The 23,380-nt window shown below is 42.3% G+C and overlaps 1 protein-coding gene across 1 annotated transcript; it reads left to right on the forward strand.

Moving 5' to 3' along the window:
* Window positions 1–13,476: 13,476 nt before the first annotated feature.
* ccnd1 (cyclin D1) lies at window positions 13,477–20,732 on the forward strand. Its single transcript, XM_023425550.2, has 5 exons — window positions 13,477–14,041; window positions 15,413–15,628; window positions 16,334–16,493; window positions 17,563–17,711; window positions 17,800–20,732. Exons 1-5 carry the CDS (start codon window positions 13,844–13,846, stop codon window positions 17,953–17,955), a joined length of 879 nt encoding a protein of 292 aa, XP_023281318.1. The 5' UTR covers window positions 13,477–13,843; the 3' UTR covers window positions 17,956–20,732.
* The last annotated feature ends 2,648 nt before the right edge of the window (window positions 20,733–23,380 follow it).

Raw genomic sequence — 23,380 nt, forward strand, 5'->3', positions numbered from 1 at the left:
GGTGTTTAATCAACTGCATTGAACAACAAAGCTACAAGTTGTTGCTGGAAACTCACTCATCAGACAACATCGGCATCATCAAGATGATATTATTAGTAATAATCTTTCTCATTTACACTAAATATTGATATCAATCTGTATCAAGAAATGTGCAACAAAGGTGTGTGCACCTGCAGGTGAGGACAGCCTGTGTGCTGTGTTTTGTTATGTTTCGGGATGTGGCTGAGGAGCTTCGCCTGCTGGCACCACAACAACATCTGGATGAGCGGCAGAGAATGGATGGATGGTGTTGAAGAAGGCAGATGCCACCCACAGAGTGGATGTTCACCTTTCCACACACACTGCATTCCTGTTGGGAGAGGAATGTTAACCACCACCCACACGACCTGTACACTACACACCCAGAAATCCTCTTATTGTAACCTAAACATTCACTAACAAGCAGAAACTCAGAGGGGATGAGAGTGAGTCAGGGCATGTTGTCAAATTAAAGTAAGTAAACCTCCACTAAAACACCAGTGTCCCAGCCCACACAACTGCTCCATGTTTAAACAATAAACAAGCGCACCTATTCTTTCTCACCAAACACTCCCACAGTCTGTCTGCCTACAAGTCATGTGGTGAGCTCTGCTCTAAACACTGAGCGAGCAGGAGTAACTGTGTGTGGTGGAGGGAGGAGCCGGGGTACGGACCACATACTAAACACTGATTGGTTGGTCTACTTGATATTTGACTGACAGGAGGTTCAGCCAATCAGACTGCTGTGTTTTATTCTGTTTGAACCTGGTGAGTATTGAGCATAAATTCCAAGCCCTATACCCATACTAACACATTCATATACATGGACAAACACACGCTCCCCTGTACATGCCACCACATTCACATATTCATACATAAATTGGCCTATCAGGTTCACACTACATATACTCCTCATGGACTTTGAATGGACTATATGTTGAAATCACACCATTATAGACACTAACATTATGGACTTTGGGGTAGGTCAGATAAAGAACCTGGAAACCCTCTCCTGGTCACCTCATTGAGAGAGATGTCGGACACCGTGGTGATCAGCTTGTCCTCCATTTAGTTTAAAGTTCTTCGGTGTAGTGATGTGGTCTGTGTCTGTTCAAGATGGGACTTTGCACCTTTATTCCACCTTCACCTTATGCAGAGGTAGTCACAAAGCTGGATCAATGTGTATGTAAAAGGGAGAGCCGGCATCATGGGAGAGATCAACGCTGTTGTGTTACGTCACGGCTCTGATTCCTGACTTGGAATGACAGGCCCTGAAGACAAACTGAAAAGCTTCACAAAGATCGTTGTTAGACAAGTGAGACAACTGTCCAGCAGCTAAAGAAAGGAAGGTTTGAGACTGGACAGTAGTTATTTAGAGATCCTGTATCAAGGTGTGGTTTGTTAAGTAGTGGGTTAACCACAGCAGTTTTAAAACTAGTGAGGACAGTGACCTTTTAACAATGTTATACTTAATATATATTATATTATATTATATTATATAATTATATATATTAAAATCACAGATCTGACCAAAGGTCTTTGGAGAGTTCAGATTCAATTTGTATCTGACAGATGTTTCTCCTGAGCCAATGTTATCTTCCCACATAGCTAAAAGGTCCCCCACCCTATCAGGGTACAGTTTCCTCCACAGAGCACTCAGAGTACTCTCAGTGTAATAAACCTAATGTATTTGTAATCTCCACAGTCTGACTTTCCAATAGGCCATTTTGGAAGGTCAGACTGAGGAAATTACAAATACATTGTGTTCATAACACTGAAAGTACTTGTCTATGTGGAGGAAACTGGCTGCTGCGTTATTGGTTATATTGATGGTAGCCTATACAGAAACGACTCTCCTGTCTTATATATGTGGGCTATACTACTTACTATAACAATTCCCATATTGTTACCAACCAACCCTCTTCATTCTGCTTCAAATTAACTCCATAATTACACAATATTGTACAGTAACTACCAGTAATTATACTACTACAACTTGGTATTTTACTGAATTTTATATTTTTTTGGCAACTTCATCACATTACCACATAATTACTACATAATTAACAGCCTGTAAATTGAAGGGTTACCGAATATTTCTTTAAACGTTCTTTCTGTTCGTTCTGTTAATTTGTCTAAGACTATCTGACCAACTACCTGGTCAAATATTGGTGTGATACAGGTGAGTCTGCTGCAGAAAAGTCTGTTCATTCGTGTAGATTCCACTAAAGGAGGCATTTCAGTACTTTAAGATTTTACCTGCTGGGCTTGATCTGTGATTCTCTGTGCTCAGATCAGTAACTGCGTTTCCATGAAACAGATTCTTATTATGAGGTGCAGCCACAGCAGAGAGCCAACATTAACAAGTTACTCATGTTTTCACCAGCTCTTTGCTCTGCAGGTATGACATGCATATCAATAGTTTGTTGCATGCAGAAACAAATGGTGGGCCAGTGTGACTATGTGAAATGCTAAACTCCCATTCACTCCCATTGAAATGGCTCATTAACAAGTTGCTATTGTACTGATGTCTGCACCAGAATCAGGATCAACAGAGAAACCAGGTACTCATGCTTGTTTTACAACTACTTGGATGCAACTTTCATATGAATGAGCAGGACCATCTAGTGTCAGTGTAACATGTACAGAATACTGACATTACCATACGAACTGACTGGAGTAGTCACACATACACTTCAACTTGTGCTTAGAAAGTTTCTGGCAACTGCCTTTAATGCACTGGATGTTGTGCTGAAGTCAATGCCCTGATGAACAGCAAGAAGAGAAGTAGTGAAAGGTTCTTTTGCTGATTAACGTCCCGAGAAAAACGACAGCAAGAACAACTAGTTCAGGTGACAGCACCCTCTCATGGCTGTGGTAATTATGAAGGGACCAAAGGAGGAAGTCAGATGATGTTATTGCAGAGCAATTAAGGCCAACACTTAAGTACCAAAACCTGCAGTTCCTCTAATGACCACTAGAGTCTGGCTCCAACAGTGAGTCAGTCCCCATAGACTCCCATGTTAAAATGTCCAATTTTACAGCAGAAATCAACATGTTTACAGCCTGGTACAAAAACAGTTTTGGTCTCTAAAGCTAATTTCCTCCTTCATGACAACTGTTTATATAACTAAACTGTTTACATTTTTATTAAAACTTAAAGTTATGGAGAATCAGACACTGCCAAGATGGCAACGGTGGCGCAGCTCACTCTGAGCTTCAAAACCACTCTTCAGAAACCTGTGAGTGACATAACAGAGGCTAGAGGTCATTATTGTTGTTTCATAGTTCCAGGTCATCAAAAATGGTCTTTGTAAAATGGGTGACAATGAAGTAGACAAGTAAAGACAGTATGCAGGTGTCTTTACTACATCATACACGTTTCCTAATTGTAATCATGACGACCATTATTCCCTAACCTTAACAAAGTCGTCATTTTAACCCAATGCATGATGTTTCCCTAAAGTGGCGTGTGTGCATAGACTTGTATGGTAATGACAATGATAATTGTCCTGATTAATTAATAAATCCAGTTTGACCAGGAATTAAAGAAGCAATGGAGCTGTAAACCTGTTATTTCCACTTCATTACACAACGTCTCACCACACCTTTACCTTTTGCTCAGGCTCTACACACTGACTGGAACTGGGTGATTGGGACCAGATAGGGCCATTTAGTTTGAACTGCACTGCTTTGTCTATGTGTGTGCGCGTGTGTGTGTGTGTGTGTGTGTGTGTGTGTGTGTGTGTGTGTGTGTTTCTGCCTTTAGGTCCTGGTTAAAAGGTCACATTCCCTGGCTCCTTGCCCACACCATTAATATTTATAAGGATGTGAAAGTAACTTCTCTCTAACCAACATGTAGCCCAGCATGCACACACACCTACTTCTTAACCACTGTATCAAGACTTTGCTTTACTGTAGACTTTATGAACAGTTTGATCATGTTGACAATATTACAGCCACCTTTCATCTCCAGCAGCTCACCTGTCCAGGTTTAACAGTCTGACTTTGTCATGTTTCTGTGAAAATGCATCACAGATAAAAGAATGTCAGAGGATGGAAAGATGAATGAAAGGATGTTTTCTGTCTTTTCATCTTTACTTTAATGATAGCTAGGTAGAAAAAAAACATTCACTATGCAGCTCAAAGTCTACCAGCAACTTTTAAGGTGGAATGTTTTCTTGCATGTTACTTAGGACATCCACAGTGTTATGTTTTAGTTCAGACTTCTACCATGTTTCCTCCTGCCATCGACATAACTCCAGAGTTTTCAGCCTTGAAACAGAGACTTTAAGAAACTGAACTGGATGGATAGCATTTGAGTTTTAAAATGACAGTGTAGTAGTGTGGTCATTTGCATGAGCTGATGTTGTGAATCAATCAATACACCTTAAATTTCAATACGACAATTTAGACGACTCCATTTGTTTTTATTGGCTTTTACATGACATAAGCTTTAGTGATGATCGGACTTTCAAGGTTAATATGATAATACAAACTATACAAACAGATTCTTCTGTTTCCTCACATTCTCACAACGTCATGCACACCCTGAATCACAGGCACACACAGAGAGAGGGCCAGTAAAAACCTTACAAATGTTTTGACAGTCCACCAATGTGGTGGCCCACAGGGATTTGTCCCGATTCCCAGCGTGACTGTGAAGGATTTTGTCGTGTTGGGTGGTGTGTGTGCGTGTGCAGTCAGAGTGGATATCAATGGGTGATAAAAATCTATCAAATTTAATATCAGCTGGTTAAATCAACCTTCTCTCTCTTCTCTGTCTTTTCTCCTTTTTCTTTCCCTCCCTCTCGCCATTAATGGGTGTCGTTTTATCCATCTTTTGAAATTAAAAGCCCTCTGCAGAGATGTGTCATTGCAACTTCATGGCATAATTTTCTCAGTGGAAACTCTGCCAAAGAAACAAGATTACCGTACACCTCCTCTCTGTTCTGCCTGTAGATACAGAGAGAACCAGCAAACAGCCACAGAATCACATGGCTGATATTTTGTTTTGTTATAAAAAAATGAATTGAAATAAAAATCTTTACCCTACATAAATACATGTGTCATCTGATGAATGAAAGCAGACGTCCTGTGCTTTCTCCTCTGCTGGAGCTGTGAGATAATACGAGTCAGGTCTATCAGGTGTGAACCGTGTCATTCAGACTTGTGTATTTCAGGCCTTTGTTGTTGAGAGCAGGCTTTGTGCTGAGGGAAGTTTGTTTATTTGTTGTGACAACAAACATTTACACTGATAGAGTGGCTGAAGCCCTGAATATGAAGTCATAGACTAATTATAAGAGAACATCTGAGACAGAGGAGAAAGGAGTGGTCTGTTTATATGTAAAGTTAACCCTGGTGAAAACAGGAAACCTCACCTTCCAAATATTCCACATGTGCCTTTCATTTTTCCAATCAAAGGAAATAAAGACAGTTGTCTATAGTTTGAATCTAACACTTATAAACATGTTACTCACATACCTGAAGTGAGATGGTTTACAGCCTGTGTGTAACACTGACAGTTCACTCCTGAGAGACACGCTCTGAGGGAAACTGAAGCACCGCTCTCGCGTCAGGCTTCTTTGGGCCGACTGCATGATAAGGCAAACAGTCAGGAGGCGACTGAGGGAAGTGATTCACAAACAAACTCTACCTGCCTGCAGGAACATCTGCTCCTTCAGAGCTGCTGTCTGTGTATTTAATTATTATTTAAAGCATCAAATCTGCTGTGCTGATAAAATAGTGGCTGATGTTTCAGCGGATCATAATTTCCATGAATTAAAAAGAAACCAGGATGTGATACCTGTTGTTACTAAACAGTTAAATCCTGGTTCATTCAGAGTTCAGGGTTTTTCCATGTTGTTGTCATGAGGTGCTCCAGGTGACTATGAACATCTGTCCACATGATTTCAGGAACCCTTGACATACTTTGAAGGCCTGATGCAAAATATATGCAAAGATATGCAAATAAAGGGAGCGGAGTCTTACACTTACATTGAAACTCCCTCCCTCACCTGACTGAACAGGTTTGACTCAGACCAGAGAGGTTCAGGTCTTCAGTGTGAACATCTCCACAGAGCAGGTCCACCAAAAACCTGGACAGAGGCTAGGAGATGAAATCAATCAAACGTTTCCTCTCCTCTGTCTGAAGAGGATGAGAACATCATCGTCATCACTTTAGGGAACACACAGAGATAATGGTGCAGACCAGTGTGTTCATATTTTTTGTGAAAAGCTGAACTGAACTAATCAGTTCACAAATGATGAACATGAACTCACGTTTTACGACAGTTTTCGGCACGCCACATGACGTCTCCATAGACACGGCCCAGCATGGCTGGTGCTAGCGGTACAGACGGTACGGACTCATCTGCTGAAGCCAGTTTGTTTGAGCATTTGAAGCAGTTTTATGAACAAACAAGTGAAGACTCTTCAGTGGTGTACAATAATTCATTTAGTTTGGGAGTGGCAGTGATTTGGGGCTGGTGATGGATGGTAGAAGGAGGTTCTGTTGAAAAACAATAGCGGCCTTTATTTAAGAAAATGGAACAGATGAGATGTATGAACTGAACTTTGAACTAATTCTTTTTAAGTGTGAACTGGCACAACAGTTGTGCAGGCACACACTGTGAGTGATAAAAAATACCCCACACTCTCACATTTGTCTTTCACACACACACATGCACACACACGCACGTACACTAACACACACACACACACAACCCTCTGTTGTTCTTACCTGTAATGAGGTGAGAAGACTGTGGAGGTTTGAGCACTGGGAGGTAAATGAGTGTGATTGTGTGCAGCCGTCTGATAGAGGAGCACACAGACGATCAGTGTACACAACACATGGACTCAGCTCTGATACAGATCAGAGAGGAGACCAGGGTTTCGATAAATTTCTGTCAGTGAATATAGATACTGGAAATCCTGACAGCTGTGAAAAGGTGAAATGTTTGGAAACAATATGTTTTTATCAAGTGATGTTTGACCTCAGGCCATAGTGTTCCCAAGCTAGCGGGTATAAGCAGGTTTTAAAAATGCAAAACCTGCAAAAAAAATTGACCCTTTTTCTCTTCCAATGTCACCACATGCACTTACAGATCACGCAGATGCAGGAGAGACAGTGTGAGCCGCTGGCCGCCGTGCAAACTGGTAAAATGGTTGAAAATTGGATTTGTGCTCTAAAAGACAACAGCAGGAAAAGGAAAGGTTAAATACTACTGCAGTCATGTGACCGGAGTGTGAATGCTGATTGTTCCCTTTTTCCATTACTGACAAAAGCCCGATGTTAGCAGGTTTTTTGACCAGTGGAAAAGCAGCTTTAGACACTTAGCAACCGGCCTTTTTTAGGTGATGTAAAAGCTTAAAGAAATCAGGACTGGGGTAAAAAAATGTGAAAATGTCTTGAGCTTGTGTTAACCACAGACCGTATTTCTGTCATCTAACCAAAAATAACAAAAAACCCAGAGACTTCAGGACAAGGGAACTGGAAGAGCTAAAATGCAACTGATTTACTTAGACTCTTTCCTGCAGCAGTTTATAGCAGACTCCTGATACCTGTTGTTTTCATAGAAGTGAAGACAGGTGTAGATATTTATTGGTGTTTTGCAAGCTTAGTTAGCTAAGGTAGTCAGAGGTAATGATGGGAGGCTCGTTGTGAGAGGCTTCAGTGATGGTGTGTTTTCAAAACTTATTTCAGGGCTGCAGCTTCACTCTCAGAGGAAGGTGTAGCCTCAGTGTCTCTGGTTTAACAGCACCGTGCTGGACAGGTGACAGGTGTCTACAGTGTCTGTGCTCTGAAAGACAGAAAAGAGGGGACAGAAAATGAATGTGTTCACCTGGTTGTTGTGTTTACATCAGTGCAGTACATCAGAGCTGGAGCCAATAAATACTTGTGACCATACCTTAAATATCTGTGCAAAGTCATGTGACCCGAGTGTGAATCCTGACTGTTACCTTTTCCATTAATGACAAATGCCTGATGTCACCAGGTCTTAGTGGGTTTTTTGACCAGTGGAAAAGGGGCTTTACTCACATGACCTGTCTAAAACACTGTAAGATGGGAGGACATGCTCCTCTATGTTGGACTTCATAGAACTAACTCCTGTATTCTACCCAGACCCTACAGGAAACAACATGAACTGCGGACTAACCACTGGTTGGATCCACTTTTTGTGATGTTATAAAATGACACAGGTACAAATGAACTATGATTCATTTAAAAGCCTCATCGAAGTAGATGTTGGGGCTACACACATCAGTCTGTGGCCCCTGAGTTTACTGTCAAATATTAGGTGGTCAACGCTGAGTTGGTAGTTAGCACGAGCCCCATTCACACATACGTGTCAAAGCAGCACCCTGTAGACACAACCGTGTGTGTGTGTGTGTGTGTGTGTGTGTGTGTGTGTGTGTGTGTGAGTGAGTGTGTGTGATATGGGAGTCATGCAGTCCAGCCCACCCCACCCCCCTCCCAAACTCCCACTGACCCATTGTGCTGGGGATTTTTCCTCTTATCCTTGCCCTTGGCCCTACATGGCCCCTGAGCACCCACCCATCTAGCCAGAACAGAGGTGCTGTTAGGTCAGTTGTGGTGCAGGACACACACATGCAGACACACACACACACGCCCAGATTGACCCCCGCCTAACTGTGTTCGCGGATCACTTCACAGGACAATCTCCCTATCCATCTTTGCAGGGTCATTGTGGAGCTGCCCTCAGCTGAGAAAGAGTTTCATTCACAGAGAGAAACCCTCTGTCTTTCACTCCGTCCCTTCAGGATGACGGTCTCACACAGGCTCTGTGTGTGTGTGTGTGTGTGTGTGTGTGTGTGCTGTTGGAGGTCATATTTAGAATATGAAGAGGCATCAGGACTTCAAAGCTAAACATAGAATGAGTGTGAAGACAAATGTCACTACTTCAACACTCTTGCAAACACACACAAACACACAGACACACACACACACACACACACACACACACACACACACACACATACACACACTCAAAGCTCTGCTTCAGTTATTCAAGCTTTGAGTTAGGTAAAAGCAGGGCAATAGCCTGAAATATTGTAAATTTGTAAATGTTAATGTAAATATCCAGAGTCAATACTCTGCATGTATGCATGCACACACACACACACACACACACACACACACACACACACACACACACACACACACACACACACACACTTCTACAATCAAACACACAAATGTAAAAGACAGCACACAGACATGGCCACCTTGCTGCTGGCACATGCAGGTATGTCAGGCATGCAGTCTACAGTCTAACAGCACTTTAACATGAATGAGTACAATAGTGTTTAGGTGTGTGTGTGTGTGTGTGTGTGTGTGTGTGTGTGTGTGTGTGTGTGTGTGTGTGTGAGTCTAACTAAGGTGTGTTAAAAACAAAACCTTTCAGCAAACACAGTGTGGAAGGTGCAACAAAATAAAGTAAAACAGCATGGGGAGGGTCTGAGGAGGGGGAGCACACACACACACACACACACACACACACACACACATACACATACCCCCACACACACACACATACCAGCCAACCCCTTGAATGAATGAAAGGCAGTACTGGGAACCAGAATGAATGAATGGTTTGGGCCTGAGAAAATGAATGAATGTGATGATGCCTTTACAAACACGAGGAAATCTGACGTTTCCGTTCAAGTCACAACAGAGTCACTAACCAGTAACTAACCAGCCCAGAGCTAGAACATGAAGGAATGTGGACGATGTGAGTTGCTTCAGCCACTGAAAGATGTTATCTGTGTCTTGTCACACACGGAGTGCTCTTCCTGTAGGAGACTCAGATTCCTGCTCAGTGAGGTAAGAACTCTTACATCAACCATTAACCTCAGTATTAGCCTGTGTACAGTGTCTGCACAGGGAAGTAAAATGTGCAGTAGAAACAGTTTAATGGTCACCAGCTGCATATGCACCATAAACATCTTTGTCTTTAAGGCAACACTGAGGCATTCCTGAGATTGTCATACAATCAGCTGATCGTAGTTGCAGCAAAGAGCGAGGGGTCCTGGCGGCTGCATTTTATACAGATGTTTGTGTTGCCCACAGGATGAACTGTGATACCTGTTGTGAAACCCTGACTTTAAATTAATGGGTCAATAAGTTGGTTTATAACCAAACACAACAGCATTCCCATCAGCTCAGTAAATGTTGGCATGTCAACACTGCTAAGCTAAGATGGTAAACATCAGCCGCTAAACATCAGCTTCCTGTCATAAAATGTAAAATGTGACAAGTTGAGCTCACTTTAAAAAATCTAGGAAACCGATTGACTTGAAAAAACTACGTTAATATAACTATTAGTTTTAAGTTATGTTGACTTTATATCAACTTATTAAGTTTACTTAAAATTTAGTTTACTTGTTATTTTGTAAGTGTAGTGAACATGTTAGCATGCTAACACAAGTACAGCCTCACATCACTACATCATGGCTGCAGACTCTGGCTACGTCCACACTGATAGGCTTTCATTTTAAAACGAAAACCGTCTCCATCCAGACAAGCGTTTTAGGTCTGTCTCAGAAACAATCCCATATCAGATTCATCATACTAACACCTGAAAACACATATTACATGACCATTCAGATACACTGGGCATGTGCAAGCCGGTGTAAACAGGAAGTAGATTGTCTACTCTGCAGTACATACAGTACAGTAAATACGCTGAAGGAGAAACAGCAAAGACAGTTTTTTATTAAAATAGAGAATGTAACTGAACAACAGCTGCTAGCACAGACAGCAAGGTCAGTAACACGGTAATTCATTATCATGTTGTATTCACCACAGGTAGACAAAGCTGATGAGAGCCAATCAGGAGAGACCATGGGTGTCTATGTCATCATTTCCACAGGTCTCAGTTTCTGTCCATCCAGATACCACACAACCCCAGAATTTTCAAACTAAAACACAACTCCATAGTTTTCAAAATAAAACACAACTCCATAGTTTTCAAAATAAAACAGGTCCAGGTTCTGAAAGTCTCTGTTTTAGGGCTGTAAACTCTGGAGTCGTGTGGACAGATGAGTTTTAACTAAAACATAATAGTGTGGATGTAGCCTTAGTAAATGTTAGCATGTCAACACTAAACTAAGATAGTAAACAACAGCTTCCTGTCATAGAGAGCATGTTAGCATGCAGATAGCCTCATATCACTACAGCATGACTGCAGACTCTTATTGTTCTTTTCTTTTGCATATTTCTTTGATCGCCTGACATTCATCACTCGTATCATGAGCCTGACACATGACAAATAACACATCACACACATCAACATTATACTGAAGTATGTGGCTTTAACCAGTGTAGTGGAGCAGATTCAACAAGTGTGAGGAGTCAGTGTGAGTGTTTTTGAAGAAGCAGTGAAAATGAGAAAACATCACATGACACTGTGAGTGAAGAAACAGGGCAGAGGCAGCGGCCTTGATGTGGTAAATCGCAGCCTATGTTCCAGCCGTGGGCTCAGTGGTGGTGGTGGTGGTGGTGGTGGTGTGATCAGTAGTCTACAGCAGTCTGTGCCCTGCTGGTTTCACTTCAGCTCTCTGCTGTCCCTTTAAACACTTCCTTCCCGTTACCATAAAGCTGCTAGAAGAGCCTCACTGCAAAAGTCACATGCTCCGGCTCCTTTGTCTGCCACAGAGAGCTTCTATCTAAGTGTGAATGAGACACTGAGGACACAACACTCTGGATCACATCAGTTTGTCTAACTATCTGCTGGCTTACATTTCATTTTTCAACACATTTTCAAACATGTAAAAAGGAAAATTATGAAGTTACGTTACTTAAATTACATTATAACATGACTGTGCTATAAATAAAATACTCATGTGACATCAGGGTTCTTATAGGACAGACAATAAATTTGATCTGTTTGATTTATTCTGTGTGTTTCAGAGGGCCAGCTGTAAATAGGAAATAAAAATAGATATGCATGGAAACATTATTAACTATAACACACATGATAAGAGGTTTTGTACACATGAAGTAAAAGTTAAGATAACAACAAAGTAAAAATCAGCAGGTTTACAGTTCAGCTGTGTGAAAACATAGTGGAAGTGTATTTTACATAGCAGAGTCATGGTGTGTGTTTGATGCCTGAGTGGTGATGTGGTCTGATGTGACTCTGTGAACCCTCTTCAGACATTACGGTAGTCCACCCAACAGCCCAGAGAGGAATTCCAGGAATGTGAAAAGCTCCAATTCATATTGAAACTAGATTAAAATGTGCACAACTTCACACTGAAAACTGGTTTTAACTGAAGGAACCAGGTCAGTGCTGGTAACAGGGCCTGACTGTCCTGTCTTCAGTCTGACTGAAAGGGTTCCAGGCCCAGGCTGACTGAAGCAGCACAGACGTCCACATACAGCAGCGCTGTCAATAAAAAAATGTCTGTATTGATTATTTGAAAGTCAGAGGACTTTGATAGGGTTATCAATAACAGTGTCAACTTTTCCAGTGAACTGAACTTTTCCCCACATGAAAAGTTACATCGACATCTGCCTAGTAACAGCTATTCTTCCCATTGGTGCAGCTCCAGTCTCCTCCCGTTTCTGTGTGTGTGTGTGTGTGTGTGAGGGTGAGTGTGTGTTAGAGAAAGTCTTCAAACTTTATTTGCACTCCAGTTTTACTTTATTCTAAATAGCTTTTCTTGTGTTTTTCATGTGATATCAAACTCCAGAGCTCCAATAGTTTATATTCTCCTCAATAACTGACTAAATAATTAATTGCCTCATTTGATATTTGAGAGTTTAACTGCTGTTCACATTCACAGATGTGGACTCACAAGTCTTCAAATAAACAGTTTAGACCTGACTATGTTTGGTTCAGTGTGAAGGAGCCACATGCAGAGTGGGCTTCATATTTTGGTCAACAGCTGAGGACTACAGCCACAATCTTTAATTCTCTAACTGTACATATTCAACAGGTTAAACCATGTGCTGGTAGTGAGTGTTTTAGACGTGGACCGTGCTCATGAACAGGTAGAGCGGGCTCATATAACTCACTCCACCCGCTCCTGTCCTGGAACTGTGTGGATCAGGATTAGATGGAATAAATAAAGCAGCACGGTGTGTGTTTGAGAGTGCTGCTATTGTCCCATGTGCTCACCTCATGTTGGTGGGAGCTGCTGCCTTCATTCAGTCCTTCACACACATAGAGTAAGAAGGAAGAGGGGGTGTGAGCCGTGACCGCCCCCTACCGACGCCCAGCCGTCAGCTTTCCCTACCGGGTACAGACGTTCCCCAGACTCGGCCCCGGACCTCCCACCTCCTCCTCAGAAGCCACCAGGCTCTGGGAGGGGGGAGGATCCCCATCCCGCCACCCTCCCTCGCCCTTTCCTTATATATATGTATATAATAGAATCCCTTCCTCGCGCGCTCCCTAGCAGACTGCTTGTCGCTTTGATCCCCCCCTCTTAACAACAGCTGACGTCACCGCGCGTACCCACTCCACCTCCTCCTCCTCCTGAGCGCGCGCTCGCCGGTAAACTTTGTGTGTGTGTGTGTGTGTGTGTGTGTGTGTGTGTGTGTGTGTGTGTGTGTGTCTCTTGAGCGCGAGGCAGGGGTTTTTGTCTTGCGGGGGGAAGCACTCTGTTCTTCAGAGGGCTCGCGCACACCGGAGGAGCAGCAGCACGCGGCAGCAGCAGCAGCCCCCGCGAGAGGAAAGTGATTTAAAAAGCACCGACCGTCGCCTTGTGTCGCCCGTTCCCTCCGCCACACCGCGTCACTTCTGCGGCGTCACACTCTGAAAATTATCGCAACATTAAGGCAGAAGTGAAAGGCACCATGGAGGACCAGCTGCTGTGCTGCGAGGTGGACTCCATCAGGAGAGCCTACCAGGACGTCAACCTGCTCAACGACCGGGTCCTCCACACCATGCTGAAGGCAGAGGAGACCTACCTGCCTTCGCCCAACTACTTCAAGTGTGTTCAGAAGGAAATTGTGCCTAAAATGAGGAAAATAGTTGCTACCTGGATGTTGGAGGTTGGTTGTAGCTACTTTACTTCAACTTTCCTTCTGTGTCTGAGTGACGCTGCTAACTGCCGCTAGCTGGTCTGTGTAGTCCACCTTAGACCGAGATGGTCCGGTCCTAATGTTAAAGTTCGGGGTTGTGAGAGGCTCCTGTCTGTTATTTCACTGCTTGTTACATAAACGCTGTGAAAACTATGTCCTCATAAGTGCTGGGTGGTCCGTCGGCCTGGCTGTAAGAGCAGATCCAGACCGCCTTCAGCCCCACCGTCAATACATTTGTTATTGATTATTCCTCTGCCTATATTTTCCACACGGTTATGAAATGTAATTACACGGGGAAAATATTCCTAAATAACAGCAATGTACACGTATGCAGTCCGGCCCGTGCCAGTAGCCTATTACGCGCCATCTTTGTTGTCGTATATGAGAAGGATTTTAATATCATTAAAAATCTATAACAGTGGGATCAATGACAGTAACTGGGTTAAATGTGGCAGAAATGAACGTGTGTCTCGGGCCTGGTCCAGAATATCTGCTCCAACTGGTTCCACTGGGATCAACTGGTGAAGTTTGTTTTGCTCCACAGGAGCCGCCGAGGTCCGTGAAGGTCGCTCAAGAAAAAGGACATTTATTAAAAGTGTAAAAGTGTTGGGTTGATTTAAACAGTCGGGTTTGATAGATTAGATGTTTTTTAACATTTACATACACTTTTGAACAGAATTTTCCCTCGTTTTATATTTTTAATTAATTTCTGAAATCGTGCATCGCGGAGTCGGAGGAAGCATCGCCTGCAGCACGTGAAAAAGCCCAGACAGAGAAATGATTTTTTTTTAAATTCATACAAACTACAATTCGACCCATTTGACTCTGATCCGATCAGGTGTTCGATGAGGATCATTTACATGCTAATTGTGCGCATCCTGATAATTTTTAAATATTTCTAAATATTTTTTGAAAAGATGACGAAGTTGAAATTAGAGAGTGAAACTTGCATCGACGCCACCTTTGTGTCTCAGTCAGAACTGACTGCAAACTAATTCCCGACTGTTTTCATGACTGCAGTACACTCACTTTCTCCTATAAACTCGTCACATTCTCACTTAAGACATTTTCAGTTGCATGTGAAATTAACTTTGCATTAAATAATCCCTCTATTTAAACTCTAAACTCCGAACGAATTAAACACACAAAATGTTGAATTTGTGGTAAATTCGTTCAGGAGGATTGTGAACGGCACTACTGTTGAATGCAGACAGACAAACCTGTGGGGGTTAAGGCTTAATAATGCATATATAGATATATATGTGTGTATATATGTATGTATGGGAGGAATTTTCTCCCAACAAGCAACAGCAACCTCTAAGTGCTTCTCTCACCTCCCAGGTCTGCGAGGAACAGAAATGTGAGGAGGAGGTTTTTCCCCTGGCTATGAACTATTTGGACAGATTTTTATCAGTGGAGGCCACCAGGAAAACACGACTACAGCTGCTGGGAGCTACGTGCATGTTTCTAGCATCCAAGATGAAGGAGACTGTGCCCTTAACGGCGGAGAAACTCTGCATCTACACGGACAACTCGGTCCAGCCTGGAGAACTCCTGGTAATTGAGTTGTGCAGACATGGATGTTGCATAACACATACAGTAGAGCAGCACTGCAGACCACATGGCCAGAACACAGAGTATTTACAGTCAATCTGGTTAGTCATTGTCACTGTGGAGGGGAGAGTGTTGATGGTGTTGAATGGACACGTATCAGTTGTGTGGTTGAAATAAAACAGTAGAAGCGTAGCTGTGGTGCAGCCACTCTGAATGGCTGCCTGTGACTTTCCCATGGTGACTGGAAGGCCTCTCTGATTTCATGAATGGTCTCAGTGACTGCCAAGAAAACACTGACTCACTGTGACACCTGGTGGCCGTAAGGTAGAGGTGCAGACTGTTAGAAGACGCACAGTCACACACACTTTTCTCTGCTTTGACTCCATCAGATGAAGTCTAGGATACTTCACCAGGAATATAATCATATTCACATTAACTGATCCTGTTAGTTTACAGAAGAAAGAAACATGCACTGGTGTATTATACATATAGTATGTAGAGGTAATAATCATTCAAAAAAGACACGGGGGAGTAGATATGTTAATAAGCAAATAAGTACATACCTTCATAATAGATGAACAGAGAGACAGAGAGCTGCAGCTGCAGGGACTAATTGTCAGAGCAGATGTAAAGAGGAGCACATGTCTGTCCAGCAGTAAGTGGGTCAGTGTGAGTGACTGACTGACTCTGGTCTGGTCCGTTCCACAGCAAATGGAGCTGCTGGTTCTCAACAAGCTGAAGTGGGACCTGGCTTCAGTCACACCTCACGACTTCATCGAGCACTTCCTGTCCAAGCTGAAGATCTACCCGTCCACCAAGCAGATCCTCAGGAAGCATGCCCAGACATTTGTGGCGCTCTGTGCTACAGGTGAGACATGAACTGCGCACACACACACACACACACACACACACACACACACACACACACACACACACACACACACACACACACAGAGGTCATGTATCTACCTGTTTGCTGACTGGATTATGAAACTGATTTGTCATGGAAGCATACAGTGTATATTGCTCATTTAATATCCCCTGGTTCCTCTATACTTACCTATACTCTATATTTTATTAGAACTCAGTGATTGTTCTTCATATTATTGTTGTTATTATTATTAATATTATTATTATTATAATTAGAGATGCACTAATCAATCAGCTGTGATCAGTGACTGGCCAATCGTCTCAGATATACGATTCTGTGCCAGCCAAATTTAAAACTCATGCCTCCTGTACCACATGATGGTTCCTGTCCTACACACACACACACACACACACACACACACACACACACACACACACACACACACACACACACACACTCACACTCAAAAAACATGGCATCACCGTAGAAGTTCTTAACCGTGAGTGAAGAAGACACAAAGCTCGTATTCTGCGACACCTGTGCTGTCAAAGTCAGATGTGGAGGAACACTTAATCAGACACTTAAACTCCATCACCTGCTCAACATGTCCGACTTCTAGAAGCTAGCAAAGGTAAAGCAGCTAAAACTAGGGTCTCACCTCTGATCTCACCCGTGCATGATGGCTATCTGCTGAACTGCTGCTGAGGCTTGACCATGTATCTTTGATGATAATCAATAATAATAATCAACCATTGTTGATTAGCAGTCTAAAAGTGAAGAGTTGTTACAAGTTACTAAATGTTTGTGTAGCTGTCAGGTAAACTGCAGTTGGTGCTTCTCTAGTTCTGATCATGGCTGCCATGATGTTATTATCAGTAATATTATCTGCAGAGGTTCTGGGGTCAGTTTGAACTGTTAAATTTCAGGTCAATGATGAATAACGGTGAAGATGATCAGGAACTCATAGAGTATAAAACTGAATTTTCTGTTCATGTATGTGAAATAAAGCAGACATGGTGTTTGATGATTATTCATGTCCTAACATGTACCTTTGGCATTTCCGCAGATGTTAACTTCATCGCCAGTCCTCCGTCCATGGTGGCGGCAGGCAGTGTGGTTGCAGCTGTTCAAGGTCTCTACCTGAAGAGTCAAGACGCCTCCTTATCCTCCCAAAACCTCACCAACTTCCTGTCGCAGGTCATTCGCAGCGACCCGGTATGACAAACTCTTTCTGTTAAAATAAACAGTGTTGGTTCTTAAGGTTAGTGGTGCGGTGGTCTTGACTCTGATTCTGTACTTGCAGGACTGCTTGCGGTCATGTCAGGAGCAGATCGAGTCTCTGCTGGAGTCCAGCCTGCGGCAGGCTCAGCAGCTCAGCAGCAGCACAGAAACCAAACGTGTGGACGAGGACGTGGACCTGTCCTGCACGCCGACAGACGTCAGAGACATAAACATCTGAGACGACAGAGAGCTACGTAACACCAAGACCTGATGATCGAGGGAAAGTTGTGGATAGGTGGTGGTGATGGGAGGGCTGGAGGGGTGTGCCTCCTCTGAACTCAGCATCCCCTCCTCCTCCTCCTCATCCTTCTTCCTCCCGGTGGGCTGCTATCGTGGCCGACATGTCACCCGCATACACGCTGTCTGCTACGACTGCCGAGACGGGACAGAGCGCCCCCCGCCCCGCAACAACACCCCAAGTCACATTTCCTGCCAGTGTCCCCTCCCAACCTGGGAAATGAAATGAACACTACAGAAGTGTAGCGGAGAAAAGAGACACTGATGAGCGCCGTGGGCTGGAGCTAAAGCCACAAACAAACATTTTACTAGATATTTTTTCTTATTCCCACAAATATTAAACTAGGAATCTTTCAATTACCGCAGACTCGGCCTGCCTACTAAAACATCCCAAAGTGTCGTGTACAGTAGGTTTGTAGTTTGTTGTCATCTGAATTCTGACATTTACTAATGAGAAGAGGCTTTTATTTTTTTTCATTTCTTTTCTGTTGTATCTACAATGTGTTAGACTTCCTGTCCAAGCTGCCATGTTTGTCCTGTTGCAGTGCAGACACTCACACAGATATACCCCTGCTTGCTTATGTTTAGTCACTTTAATATATATCATGTTAGAGTTCTTTATCAGTTAGTGTTATACCTCTTTTCTTTTGTAAACCAAGTGTAGTGTGAGACGCTCTGTTGTTGTGAACTGGTGACTGTGGGTTTCTGATGTTCAGGTGTGGACATGATGACATTCACTTTACCCACCTCACCTTGCTGCAGTTTGATCAGATCAAATGGATGCAGATGCGAGCGGAGTGGTCCACAGTCTGTGTGTTTTCTTTCTCTATGTAGTTCAACCTGAAACCATTCCAACTTTGTTTTCTAAAAGAAGCACTTTTGGTCAGCACTGCTGGCTCGTCTAAAAAAAAATCACAGTTTGAAAAACAATATGAAAACAGAGCCGGGGGTCTGAGCAGGAGTCATGTGGTCATAGAGTCAGAGCAGCACCTGGATCTGATTCGTCTGATGGGACAGAGACCAGTATGACAGAGAAACAGGACTGAATGCTAAGTCTCATGGAGCCAGTGTCTCGCCGTCACCGCCGTTCAGGTCTCAGATCTGAGTTTTAGTTCGACAAATGTTTCACACAGGCAAAGCCTCTCTCTCATATCATTGCTTCAGTTCAACCTCAGTGTGCTGAGCCACAAGCTGAAGGTCCAGGGGTAAACATAAAAAGAAGTATTATTTTTATACTGAAAATAATACTTTATTTTTATATAGTATTATTTATTTTTTTAGCGTGCATTTTGTAGTTTGATAACAAACTCTGGCTCCACCTACTGATGTTGAACTTGAGCAGTGAGGTCATTTCTGCCTCCAGAGCAGCCCTGCCCTCCAGATGTATTTGTGAAGCTAAAACTCCAGTCTGCCTGTAAATCGCCAGGACAGCGTCTCCTCCAGTGCTCCAGCTCGGTTCACATACTGCTCATGGATTCTGGGATGGGGATGAAGCTTAAAAAAAGAGGAGTGTTGAGGCTATTGACGTGATTTTGCACAAACCTAAAAGACGTGGGTTGCGTTTCTTGGGGACTTGCCTAAAAAAAAAAAAAAAGTGGAGAGCAAAGCTGGCAAGAGAACCGAGGGGAGAAAAGGCGGCAAAAAAGTGGCAAAAAGGGTGAAGGCTCAACAGCGAGGTGTGTCTTAACCCTGTAGAGTTCAAATCAGGGTTCCTACACAGGCCAGGGCCGACGTCAGGAGCAGGTAGACGTGTAGGAGGACTCTTCAAATCAGACTCTAAAGGAAGGACTGAGTTCTGTCCAACTGTGTAGGAACCCTGTTCATTAGGTTTCTGATTGTACATTAAAGGATAGAGAGTAGGAGAGAAACACTCCTTGTATTCCGCTGCTATAGAAAGTAAATCCCAGCTACGTGTTTAAAAGAAAAAAAGAAAAAAAAAAGATGACAGACGTAATGGATTAAAATCAATGCTTTTCTCCTGTTTGCTGCTATATTTTTGGATGTTTTTATACATATAAATGTCAATATACTGCTATTCTAGGTTTGAATTTTCTCATAGAAAATTGTGTTATTGACATCCTCATTTGTTGCTTTTATGTAGATTCTATGTGATCAGTTTTTTTTGGTTTGTAATTACGTTAATATGATTCTCCGTACTATTCCAAAAAAAACAAGGAAAAATGAGACAATGTACAGAAATGCTTTGATCCACAATACCTCATGTGACAGTCAAGATCTATCTCTAATTTGTAGTCTTTTTATTTGTTTAGTTGTTATTCTATTCTACTTGTTGGTTCAGTGCCTACTAGCTCTGTTAAACCTGCTTGAGATGAAGCATCCGTGATGGAGAGCCGCGAGTCCAGGGCATGCTTTGATACTGGTGCCATAACAGAAAATGGGATATGTATAACTCTGTTGAGTGTTAAGCTGTCTCGGTGAAAGAGACTTTATCCCCCTTTTAGGCCCATAGCGGCCTTCCTTCCTTCCCCCTTTTTATATTTATAAAAGAAAAAAAGCTTTGTGCTCCAAGTTTCAAACTGTCAGTGAGTTGATTTGAGTTTGTACATAGATTCAGTGTCATACTCAGTAAGCCATAGACTGTTTTTGTTTTTACAAATCATTCCACACAGTTGTGTCTACTTCATGCCAGTTGTCTGCAACTGGAACAAACAGTGTATTACTTGTGTCGACTACACAATAAAACATGTTTTAGATGGAGTTGGGTGAAGTCTGTTCTTTCCTGCAGGAGATGTTTGAATGAAGGGAACTCACAGGGATCAATCTTGAACACTTACTATTAGAGGCTTCATGCAGGGTTCATATTATATGAGTGAAGAGAGATGAGAAAGATCCCAGTGTTTATTACTCGTTCACATCATACAGTTAGCTGTGTGCATCCACAATATAATGCCATATCTATTAAATGTGGGTTCAGTGAATGAATGTCACTGTATCATCATCCAAGCCAACAAATTAGATACATTCAGAATTAGTTTTCAATTGTAATTATGACAAAAACCCATAGTATCTTGTTACTATCTTGTTACTATAGTTATATTACATATTTGGGTTTATTCTCTCAAATTTTTAGAAAAAAAAGTAAATTCAGAAAATTCAAAATTTCAAAGGTTAAAATGTCTTGAATTTAGATTTTAAGATGCTCTGTAATTTTTAGTTCTGTTGACTTACTTTTTTGAGTAACATTTCAGTAGAACTTCCCATGACTAGAAACACTCTAGGTAAATTTAAGTAGCATTAGCTAATGCTAATGCTAGCTAGTTTCTAACTTTAGCCTTAAGTTGCAGTTCAGCTAACTAACATTAGTTAGTGCCCCCTTTCATTTCCAATGTTAGTTTGTCATTTCATTACCTCTCGTGGTCATGATATCTCACACCTTGATGGAACTTCTTTGATTTTGGCACAAACATTCACTTGGACTCAAGGATGAACTGATTAGACTTTGGTGGTCAAAGGTCAAAGTCGCTGTGACCTCACAAAACACAGTTTTGGCCTTGTGAACACGATATTGCAGTAATGTCTTTAGAAAGGTCACAGTGAACTGACATTCTTGTGAATGAAATATATTCAGGAACATTCAGAAATTGATTACTTCTGTCAAACTGTGACATTAAAAGACACATTTTTGGCCATACCTCACAAATTCATTCACTAATTATGACACAATTTAACTCAAATGTCCATAAGGATAAAATTAAGTGAAAACATTTTGTATCCAAAAGGTCAAAGGTCAACTTAACTGTGACATCATAATGTTCTGCAAAAACACTGCTGGACATTATTCAACACTGTAAGGAGAGACTGTGACTGTTCCTGTGACTGGCTGTTTGGCGGAGACAAACAGGCACGAGGAGCTAATTCTAGTACATCGTAGTGTGACTGTATTTTACATCACCAGTCCTTTGATTTTTATAACAAAGTTTCCAATTAGTCAATGAGGGCTAGTGATGGATCAATAGATAGACTAGATAGATAGATAGATAGATGCATCTCCTCCTGAAGATCCTCAGAAAGCAGGTGAAAGGTCTCTCTCTCCTTGTTCCAGGCTTCAACATTAATCTGTGCCTTCTTGGTGATGGGATCCATTTTCTCCTGCAGTGCTTCCTTGTCGATCTGAGTCTGTCGCTCCCTCTTTTCAACCTGAGACATCTGTTTTGGGAGGATGGTCATCTCCTGCCTCAGTTGTGTCTTCTGTGCCTCACAGACCTCTTCCTCTGGCAGAAGCAGATTGTAGGCATTCTTCTTGTCTTGCCATGTGCTCAAAGTCTGGGTTCCCTTTTCAGGCACTTTAGGGAGTGACAACTTTCTTTCCTTTTCAATGCACCTTTCCATCCCCAACTTCTCCCTTCTCCAGCCAGGACTTGCGACTCAGCCTGGAACTCTCACTCAGCTCTGCGCTCGTTGTTATTTCAGACACAGTGCTGGTGGGCTGTGTCTGTTCATGAATTTTTTTCTCATAGTTTCATATTCTGACTCAGACTCATTGTCTGCAGTGGTGATTTGCTCATGGAAATCTGTCTCATCTGCATCCCTCATTTCAGGGACACTGCTGGTGTCTTGCTGGCCCATCAAGTCATTCAGGTTTTTCTACAAAGCCTCCGTCTTGGCAGCTAGGTCTGTATTTTTCAGGCAGAGGGCCTTGTTTTCATGGAGTAGGACCATACTAGTTTTCTGAATCAATTCAAAATCATTGAGTGCTGTGTTGTCCTCCTGCCATTCTGTTTTGTAATTGTTTTGGATCGCATGTTAAGAAGTTCTAATACAAATTAATTAAAATACATTTTTGGCAGAGCCCAAGAGGAATGAAGGCAAAATTGATTTGAAAAACAGAAAGGTTTGACTAATTAAAGTATAATGACAAGTCCAAAAAGAACCAACTGCAACAAAAGTGAGTACACCCTTCATTACTGAGATCCCATTCTTTTACTTTTTTAATGTTTTGTATGTCCGCCTTTATTATTGATGACAGATTTTATCCTCCTGGACATGGATGACACCAGTCTGACAAATCTGGTGAGAGATGTACTGTCATATTCTTCAAAGATGATTGTGGTCAGCTGCTCTGTGCTGGAGGGTTGCAGCTTGGTAAAAGATAAAAGGTAAAAGCCTTCAGGTGAGAATGATCTTCCAGAATTTCCTGAAGAAACCATATTTTGAGATGAGACCAGAGCACAGGTAGACTTAAATCCTGGTTGGCTGTTGAACCATCAAAATATCATGTATATAGTGTATACCAGCTCCATCGGGGTCATTCATGCGGCTGATCTCAGTGGATCCATCTAAGGCTGAATTTCTTTCCCAGTCAATACTGGTCTTGCTTTAGATGAATAACCCTACGAGCTGCTAAA

This window comes from Seriola lalandi, unplaced genomic scaffold (assembly GCF_002814215.2).
Source record: "Seriola lalandi dorsalis isolate HSWRI2012SDOR001 ecotype SW California unplaced genomic scaffold, Sedor1 jcf7180002054784, whole genome shotgun sequence".
NCBI classification, from domain to species: domain Eukaryota; kingdom Metazoa; phylum Chordata; class Actinopteri; order Carangiformes; family Carangidae; genus Seriola; species Seriola lalandi.

Bases quoted from the DNA above. Each gene is read 5' to 3' on its own strand.
- ccnd1 (XM_023425550.2), top strand. From the start codon at position 13,844: ATGGAGGACCAGCTGCTGTGCTGCGAGGTGGACTCCATCAGGAGAGCC. The intron at 15,629-16,333 runs GTAATTGAGTTG...TCCGTTCCACAG, and splicing joins TCCAGCCTGGAGAACTCCTG to CAAATGGAGCTGCTGGTTCT. The intron at 16,494-17,562 runs GTGAGACATGAA...GCATTTCCGCAG, and splicing joins TGTGGCGCTCTGTGCTACAG to ATGTTAACTTCATCGCCAGT.